The sequence below is a fragment of the Lepisosteus oculatus genome, chromosome 13 (genome assembly GCF_040954835.1).
Source record: "Lepisosteus oculatus isolate fLepOcu1 chromosome 13, fLepOcu1.hap2, whole genome shotgun sequence".
NCBI lineage: Eukaryota > Metazoa > Chordata > Actinopteri > Semionotiformes > Lepisosteidae > Lepisosteus > Lepisosteus oculatus.
This window is the reverse complement of record NC_090708.1, coordinates 2576076-2585675: the sequence shown is the minus strand read 5'-3', so window position 1 is coordinate 2585675 and position 9600 is coordinate 2576076. Positions and strand designations below refer to the sequence as shown.

General features: G+C 49.1%; 1 protein-coding gene across 2 annotated transcripts; it reads right to left on the bottom strand.

Moving 5' to 3' along the window:
- Nucleotides 1-262: 262 nt before the first annotated feature.
- Nucleotides 263-9198, bottom strand: eif2a (eukaryotic translation initiation factor 2A). 2 transcript variants are annotated; one of them, XM_069197520.1, is made up of 14 exons: nt 9103-9198; nt 8483-8552; nt 8076-8147; nt 7642-7760; nt 7234-7333; nt 6779-6861; nt 5971-6044; nt 5721-5865; nt 5091-5207; nt 4432-5003; nt 3426-3539; nt 3133-3258; nt 1210-1275; nt 263-801 (listed from the first exon to the last, which is right to left on the bottom strand). In XM_069197520.1, exons 1-14 carry the CDS (start codon nt 9128-9130, stop codon nt 736-738), a joined length of 1752 nt encoding a protein of 583 aa, XP_069053621.1. In that variant the 5' UTR covers nt 9131-9198; the 3' UTR covers nt 263-735. The 2 variants fall into 2 exon arrangements, with proteins under 2 accessions (XP_069053621.1, XP_069053620.1); XM_069197519.1 differs by lacking the exon at nt 8483-8552 and having other exon boundaries at nt 9103-9188.
- Between the last annotated feature and the right edge of the window lie 402 nt (nt 9199-9600).

Here is a 9600-nt window from a genome sequence, read left to right as displayed (position 1 = left end):
TTGTAACAGAAGATAGTTTGATTTGAATAGGAAATTAGTTTGAGGCATCAAATGTAATAATACAATAAAATAAGAACATGACCAAAACCTCTATAGTATTATAATAGATGCAGTTTTTTCCAAACGTTGAACTCACAGAAGGAACCATTTGTGTAATGGTATAGTTCTCTTTCAGAACTGCTCTGAATGTGAAGGTTCAGGCAGTGATAATCAAATTTATGTCCCCGCCCCCCCCCCCCAAATTCTACTATTCAACACTGAGTACAGATTCTTTGACATTTCTTTTATTTTACACTGTCCAGTTCATACAAATGGCATAACCGATTTAGGCTTCTGAAACATGGTAAAACAATTTCACAATGTTTTATCTTAAGTTTTTCAACTGTTGAGCAGAGCAAAGCATTTAGTACAGTATGTACAGTCCTAAAATATAACTAGGATTTGTTTTGTTTTTTTAAACTGCATTGCATAGCTTTACTGTCTTGTGCTAAAGAATAATACTTATTCGTGGCTCAGACATTTAAATTAGTCCATACCAAAATAGAAGAATCTTGCTCTGTAACACCTGCCAGATTGTAGCTTTTCTGTTCGGCGAGTCACTTCATTTAAACAAAACAAACTGCGATTGTGATCGGTGAAGGAAGTGTCCAGAGCAGATGTAGAATTCTGAAAAATAAACCCTGCGATTTATATAGCGCTTGAGGACAGAAAATGGCCAAAGAATTCCTTTCTAAATTACAATCCCAGTTCCAAATCCTCCAATTCCTGTAACAACTGGGACTCCTTCTGTATCTTCTCAATCTAAAAAAATAGGGATAAAGACAAAAACGTCAGAACACGAATGTCACAACCCGAAACGCAATGCACGATTCACGAAAAATACAATGTACAGAGACACATTGGATTTCATCAGATGCCCAGGGGAACATAATAGCAAACTCAATAAAGCTTCCACAATAAGAATGATGACAGATTAGGCGGGGTGTACGTCATTTCTTTGAAGCTGGAACTCCACTTACAGTCTGTGTAACTCACTACATACTGCAACTAACTCAGCAGACCTGGGGTTTGAAGTACCCAACAGGAATCAGTATCTGGCACACACGGCTTCCTCCATAAGGTCCACTGTTCCTGGATTCCTGAGTCCTCCACACACCAGGTGGCGCCGCAGGGAGAGAATTCCCAGGGCCCCAGCTCAAGGCACCTCACCTGGTTTTTCTCCAGCTGCTTGCCAGTGGCCTGCTGCTCCTTGAGCTGCTCTATTGCCTTGATTTTCTAGGGGCGAGGAGGAAAGACAGGTCAGTTAACCCAAAAAAAAGTTTCATTTCAAGCCACTAACACGGGGGTGACGCAGAGCCAATCTTTTTTTTCCCCCCCAGAATAACTTTGCTAAAAGAAAGCAAGCACTGGGTCTCGGTTCCAGAGCTCGGAGTTCCTCGCCATGTTGCTCACAAAGATTTCCTCGAGATCCTTCAGGGAACAGCCAGCAGGGCAACCCTTGGATCCATAAGCTACCAGCATCCAAGAAGCAACACAGACTGAATGGCCTCTTAGCATTTGCAACCTAAAAAAATGAAAGGTCCCCATCTTAAGCGGAGACCGCAGAGTCGTCATGAAGTCTCAAAGGTCAATGGGCGTGCAGTGCAAACCACTCCCAAACGACAGACAGTCCATTTACACCAGCTCCTCATTTTATACCAGGAACAAGCTCCACACTACTGCTCATCAAGCGTGCGTTCCTACACGAACGTTACATCAAAAACCTTTTATTCTCACGTACCACAATCTGAGATACAGTACACGTGTAAATCATGGTAAGGTAAACACGTACCACAGTTTTAGTAAAATATTATAAGAAAAGGAACTTAATGAAAGCAGAAAAAGTATCTGCGATTAGTGTTCACCTGTTTCCACAGTATTTAGCTTTACGTCAACACTTAGACTCCCTGCACTGGTCCTGGAAGAACGCCTTCTCTCCTAGTTTTCATTCCAGCTGAGTTCTACATTTATGACTTAACCCGTTTTGTTTTCACAGACTTTTATTTACCTGGTTTCTTCTGTCGGACCTGAGTGTCGGAAACAGCCGACTTTCAAAGGCACCATTTTCAACAGCTTCAGCACAGAACCTCACACGGCCACTTCACAATTTGCTGGCCATTATTTCTGACTAATCAGCTCTTGCTGTCTGATCAGCTGATGAGGCAGGGATGGGGGAGCGACCCTGCATCGGAACACCCACAGTGGGTGTGACCCAGTAACCAGACAGGTATAAGTGGGAGTGACCTTGTATCAGACACACCCATAATGGGAGTGACCTTGTATCAGACACACCCATAGTGGGAGTGACCTTGTATCAGACACACCCATAGTGGGTGTGTCATGTATCAGATACACCCATGGTGGGTGTGTCCTATATCAGACACACCCATGGTGGGTGTTTCCTATATCGGACATTCTGCACACCTGAATGAGGGCAGTTCTGAAACTGAGACATTGGTCCAGTATTTATAATCATTACAGACCTGAACCCTGAATGCAGCTGGATGGAAGCTGAATACAAATTTACAAACAGGCCCGAAACAGAAAACTGAAAAGATCCTGGGATGAAGAACTGGGCTGGGTCAAACATCAGCAGACTTCCTGTCTGTAGTACAAGCCGGTGATGATGCTCTGTGCCTGAACAAATAAAACCCTAAAACACGGCTACATATCTGAATACAGTGCTCAGTGATACAGTAGAGAGAGCCTGGCTGTGTGAAGGATAGTGTCCAGAGCCAAGAGTCTTCACAAAGCTGATCATGCTCTTATTTCCTCTTAATTGTGTATCCAGGTCATGTGAAATGTACTTGACATTCAGACATGCACAGACAGAACATCACGGAGGCCCCTCTGCGATCTGCCCCACAATCTCCCAGACACCGTGACTGAAACACAAGGGCGCCCCCTGCTCCCCAGGCGGAGAAGGACACGTCAGCCCCAGCTGGTTCAGCCAGAGAGACTCGGCGGTGCAGCCGGAGAAGGACCTTCCCTCCAGGAGGGAAACGCGGTGCGCACACACCCGCAGAACAGGCCCCCCCCCCGAGGACAGAGCGCCTCCTGCAGGGGGGGCGAAGCAGCCCCCTCCCCCGTTACCTTTCTGAGGTTCTTGATCTTCTTGTCCGTCTCGGGGTCTCCGGAGGCGGCGGCGGCGGGGGTGGGGGTGGGACAGGCGGGAAGGGGGTCCGGCGGCTTGTCCTGCACGTCGTCAGACTTCCCCTCCTGCGGAAACGACAGCGTCACCGGGATCCGCGCGCACGGGGAACCCGCGGGTTTACGGACCCCCCCCCCCCCCGCCGCGGCCCTTCCGCGGTCTGTGCTCCAGCTCGGGCTCGCGAGCCGTCTCGCGGGGGGGGGGGGAGGAAGAGGAGAGAGGCGGCCCTGCGCACCTGCTTGGCCGCCTTCTTGGCCTCGCGCTTCTTCTGGTTCTTCAGAGCCGCTCTGGACAGGGGCCGCTCCCCTCCGGCCGGCTGCTTCATGTTCTGCGGCGGCTCCTCCTCGTGCTGCAACGACAGGTACGGCCCCGTCACGGCGGGACCGGGGACCCGCAGGCCGTACCCCAGCGCAGGGGCTCCCCGACGCCCGCTGGCTGTCATTCCGACCCGCCGTCCGCAGATCTGTGAAGACCTTCTTCACAAGTGGCCTCAAGTGGATATTTGCATTTTGTGTACTGTTCTGTCCTGGTTTGTTCTTCGTGTGTTCTGGACTGTGAGTAACTCTTCTTAGTGCACTTCTCACTGTACTGATTGTATTGTATTATTATTGTATAATTCGTTACACCATTGCTGTGTTGTCTGTGTTAAGCTGCTGTTGCACTGTCATTTTCCTCACGGGATCAATAAAATATCTATCTATTTAACCACGTGTAGGGCTTGTGCGTTGGTGGTTGAACACCCGGCCTGTACGGATGGGGTCTGGATGGAGACGGATATTCTTTGTCCAGTTTACCGCTGAACAGCCTCGTTTCCACCTGCTGAAGCCTCACTCCCTCTCCTCCTGATCTTTCCTGTTTCTCAGTCATGGTCTCCCCAGTAACCAATCAGAAAACACAGAAAGCCACATCGACCTAAACCTATCCACCACCTGAAACGAACTCCACACAACTCAAAAATATTTCACACTGCTCAACCCCATAAACCTACAATAACAGGACCTAAGCTTACATGTTTATAACCAGACTATTTTGTGTGTTCCTATCTCTGTATCATTGTAAAGCTCCATGACCTGAGGTGTCTTAAAAGGTGCCGTACAAAATGATATTAATATAAAGTAGGACTTTGCAGCAAACTAACACAACACACCAAACCACTATTTGCAACTTGGTTAACTTCCTCTGCCCCTGCTTTGCCGATCGCTTGCTCCCCTGACCCGTCTCCCCCTCTGAAAACCGCTTACCAGCTTCGAGCTGGCGGCTGGTCTGTTCCTCAGCGCCGGGGGTCTGTACGCCTGGGCTGGCTTGGGCTCCGCGCTGCCCAGCTCGCTGGGCGCCGCCTGGTACCTGATGGGCTTCTCGGGGAAGACCCCCTCCGCACACGGCTGCCACAGCACCTCCCAGAGCTCGGCGTCGGACGGCACGTCGGACTTGTGGAGCACGGTGCCGGTGTAGTGCCAGATCTTGTACCCGTTGCCAACCCTCAGTCTCGGGGCGCACGTCGCCGTGACGATGTGCTCCCCGTCCGGGCACCAGGAGAAGAAAGTGGAGTCCGGCGCCTGTGGCTTGGAGATCTGCTTGTACCTCTTCGCGTCCCAGACCTCCATCTGCCCCCGGAGGTTGCCGAAGCCCGCCAGCACCAGGATGTGCCCCTGGGGGCTGTAGTAGGCGGCGTTCCTCGGGCCCGTGCCGAAGTCGAACACGGGGTCGCACTTGAGGTTGAACACGGTGGCCTTGGCCGGCATGAAGCCGTAGACCACGCAGAACTCGGCGGAGCCGGGGCTCCAGACCACGTCGTAGATCGGGCCGCTCTTCGCTGCTCGGGACAAGAAGGGGAGACGGCTCAGCTGGGGGCCGAGGACTGGGGGCCACCGATCGGGGGGGGGGGGGGGTTGACACTTACGCAGCTGCACGACCGCACTCTCGCCGTTGACCGCCAGGTAGTGGAGGGTCTGCTCCCCGTAGTACGACGCCCCCGTCTTGTCCACCTCCGTGCTAGCGGTCACTAGGACGGCGGAGGCTGCGGGAAAGATCGAGACGCCCCCCCGTCAGGACTCGCACGCAGAGCCACGAGCTCGATCGCCCCCCCCTCCCCCGGCAGCTCACAGCGCCTCCCGCTGGCCTTCAGGTCTGAGAGCCGGCCGGGAAATCGAAATGCACATTTATTATCTACCGGGGGGGGGGGATGGTAAAAGTGTCGATACACAAATACGAGAAAACAAATGAGTCAAGATCGATTCTTGCTGGGCCGTGAAGGCCCTCCTGTCATGTCGTGGAACGGAGTGCTGCTGATCAACACAGTACGATCAGCTCAATGGGGGGGCGTTTCATGGAAAATAAAACGAGCCGCTTAGCACTGTTCAACCCGCACTCTACATGCAACTTGATTAGAAATTATTTTTACGGGGGTCACGAGTGCTGAACAAAGGGTCTCGCTGGGGGGGTCACACCCTGCGCTCCTGCGAATCGGCGCCGGGACCCGGGTCAGCGCGACCCACGAGACAAAGACGGGAGCGCTTGCGCGCACGCGTACCTTTCTTGTTCCACAGCATCGTCACTTTGTCAGACTTAAAGAAGCTTTTGTTGGCCAAAGCTGAGGTCGGCCCTGCGAAGTTGGGGTACTGGTACAGCCGCACGAAGGAGGGGGCCCCTTTGCTTCCTGGGACATAGACAGCGACCTCAAATGGCAGCACAACGCCTCGGGTTAGTCTTTCCACGGCCGACGGACGAGCGCACAAGGAGAGAGAGGATAACAGAGCACGGCCTGGAGCGTCTCAACTCACCTTGCTGGGCTGAGCTCCGGGAGACAGGACGAACTCCGTGACCTTCTGCAGGTGCAGCTTGTTGGCGATGGTGTCTGTGAAAAGACGGCACACTTGACAGGCTTGTCAGCAGGGACGAGCTGATCGTTAAAGTGCAACGATCGATACTGTTCTGTACAGACTATGTCTTAGGACTGGGGAATTAAAGAGATTAGCCTGTTATCCAACATGGTGACCATGAAAAGCAACTTTGCACATGCAAGCAGTAAGAGGTACAAGCAAGCACCCTGAACACAGGCAGTTCAGACACCTAGAAACAATCTGTTCAAACCGAGAAAGTGAAATATGCCTATACCTGAATCTCTGCGTCGATTTTTTCTGCTACACAGTGCTTTTTACACATGTTTATACTTGAGGAAGCGTGATAATTGCCTCTGAGCTTCACAAAAGTCTTTAAATATGACACATTGACACACCAAATTTAGTTATATAGATGTTGACTCAGATGATAATTTACAGCTGAAAATTGGCGACAGAAAATATTATTTCGCATGCCGATTTATAAGGACCAAAGAAAAAAGCACATCTTCTCTGAAAGCACTGCTCTGAGGAAATCAGCTCTCAGGTTTTAATACGTTTCCCACAAGGAAACCAAGGGATGAAATTTAGAAGCGGCTTCAGTCCCCTTGTAAACAGATTTTTATTATCCAGCCACTTTCAATTAGCACCCAGTGTAGGTCGGGGTCAGCGCTGTCACAGAACTGGGGCCGCCACCGCGGTTTCTTTAACTGCTGCAGTAGCTCATGCTCTTAACGTAAGCGCTGCTCACCAAATTTGTTATTTTCGAAAAAATGGAGCTCGTTGTTTACATTCCTGACGGCGATACTTTCATCATCGGACCAGGTTGGGCACCTAAAGAAACAAGAAAGGGAGTTAAGCGCCACCAGTGTGGAACGAACCCTCGTTCGACACCTCTAGGATTCTCTAGCATCACAGCAGCTCTTCACTTTGGGGTCATCGGACTCGTCAGCAACATTTCACCTGCTGTGTGTCACTGTGACCGTTTATGCATTTAATAATTGTTAGTGCATTTAAAACCACGCACCTTTTGTTTACGTAAAGGGTCTAGAAAAGGCAGCCCAGCCATGTTGTTGAAGACAATTCCCTGATGATCGAGATCCCTGGATCAATTAGCTACCAACTACCAGACGAACGAGAGGGGGCTGAATGAACTCCTCTCGTCCGTAAGTGTAACTCTGCTCTGAAAACCCCTGCCACACTTACCAGCCCTGCATTTTCTTCTGGTAGAAAGATTTAAGACACTTCCCAGTCTGCAGATCCCACAGGTGAAGGTTAGGGTCTCCTTGAGCACTCTCCTGCGTTTCTGGGACAGACCAGAACAACACTCTGATTTTCTGATTTCCAGCACAGAGCCAGAAACATCCTATTTTCTTCATAGAGGAGCATTCTGCCCCCAAATACTGAATGTGAGACCTTTTAAAAAGGAATAAATGTGTGTTTAAATGTGACGGTAGCATAAACACTCAGTTTAGACAGAGTATCCTAAAAGGTTTGTGCATGAATGTGGCCGTATCAGAGACAAAGGAGGGTGATTGCTCTCTGTGCCACAGAGACAACTGCGTCTGTCAGGCAAATGCAAGAAAGGAGGGAGCTGTGTCCGGGGATACATACTGCTATAAGGCTGCCATGTTGCCAGAATGGAGCTCTTGGGAGAGAACTCCAGACAGGCCGTCTTTGGGAGGTCGAGAGACTGCAGGACTCTGCCATCTGCCACATTAAGTACACTGACCCTGTGAAGGAGAAAGCCACACGCTTCTGTCCGGGCTCATGCTCCAGTACCGGCATTCAGTTTTATTAAACACCGGACCAGTATCCCTTCATGAGCAACAACACAGCTCGGCACAATCGAAATGCACACAAAACAGAGACCAGTACAATTTTACTGAAACACAGCGACAGGATTCATGTTTAGTTAGCTTATTTATTCTATTGCACTACTTCATCGACAGACTCAAGACTTCATCAGCAAACAGGCTCAAACCTGACTATTTGCTAGAGCCAGGGCTGGTCTGTTCTCCCCTCTCGGGGCCAAAGGCATCACTCACTTGTCTCCATTGCACCAGGCGAACAAGGAACCATCTCTGCTAAACGTCACAAATTTACTTGCTCGTCCATCCCTGGAAAAAAAAACCAGATCAAACAGGATTTAGGAGAACGCCATTTAAACACAATTGTTGGCGTTCTCATCATCTCACCACTGAAACAGCACTGACAACAAGCAGGGACATTTAAGTCATTCCAGAGCATGTTTGAACTTAGATCGTGCACCCGTATCAACCTAAGAACAACTTTATCATTTCAATTTCCCCCTTTATACTTGTTTTAACCTGGGCGCCAGACAAATCAAGCGAAATGAAAGTTTTTAAGGCAAACTGACATGTTTTGAGTAAAAACGTTAACTGGAGAAATACGCACTGTCTGCAGTCAAACCTATAACCCTGCAATAACATACCTTTTAAAGACAGTATTTTCGACACAGTCTGGAGGGCCATAGATCATGGATGTTCCATTCGATGCGCGAACTGTTGACAGCGATAGTGACAGAAACAATGTCCTCTTAATAAAAAAACTGTAAACGCCAAACACAGTGTCTGCACCTGAAACCCCGGAAGGGCAGGATCGCTGCTTCGTGTTCGCCAAGCAAATTGTGTAAAACGTCGGGCGATCTTTTATTTCAGAGCATAACCGAATATAAAGTCACCCGAATATAGCTTTATCGCCTTGAAGGGCACATACTGCTTCTGATCAAGATCACGGTTACACATATAATACCCAAAACACACCCAGGGTAGTACACAGTTTAAGTTTATTATTTCAGTTTATTTACATTTATTATTTCTTTAGTTTTATGTTTGCACCTAGAAATAGCGTGACCAAACTGTGAATGGTGTAGTGAACGGTTCTACAGGGATGTTGAGCAAAAAACATCTCTCTACTCCTAGATAGTTTCACTGGGCAATCTCGGACATCCACCCGTGTTACACGGCCAGTTAACTAAATTTGTCTTCCACATTTTGCCGACTGCCTCATAACCACACACGACCAACAAAGCAACATAATCACGCTACCGACCTGCCAACACTGGTGTGGGGGGCGCCATCTTGCACCGGAAGGGGAGGGACAGGAAGTGAGTGTGGGCCCATGAGACAGACACAGGGAAAAACACGTCGACAAAACCCGACCGCATCACCCGAAACGCGTGTACGTGTATCAATGCACACGTCAGGAAAAAAAAAGGTCCGGCCGGGAATTCCTGCTGGTTTCGGCTTCAGAGTGCTGCTGTATTGCGATACATAGATATAAGAGTATAACACCTGATTTAAAAGTAATACTCTGCATATTTTGATTGCTGTTGCAATGAAAATTAAATGGCTCTGATATTTCAAAGCTTTTTTTTGTTTTTGGCATAAGAGATGAATCATTCTGTTGCCAGAGCAGTAACAATTTGGAACATAATTACAAACATTCAGAACAAAAACATAATTCTATTATTTGAGTGTCCAGTTTCTACATCCAGGCTGTGGTCAGTGAGCCCGTCCTCTCTGGGCAGCCAGGTCTGCGTGTGTCCAG

Coding starts and splice junctions, on each gene's coding strand:
- eif2a (XM_069197520.1), bottom strand. CDS start 9,130: ATGGCGCCCCCCACACCAGTGTTGGCAG. Junction 5,004..5,090: donor GAGTGCGGTCGTGCAGCTGC/GTAAGTGTCAAC, acceptor TGTCCCGAGCAG/CGAAGAGCGGCCCGATCTAC. Junction 802..1,209: donor AGCAGCTGGAGAAAAACCAG/GTGAGGTGCCTT, acceptor CTATTTTTTTAG/ATTGAGAAGATACAGAAGGA.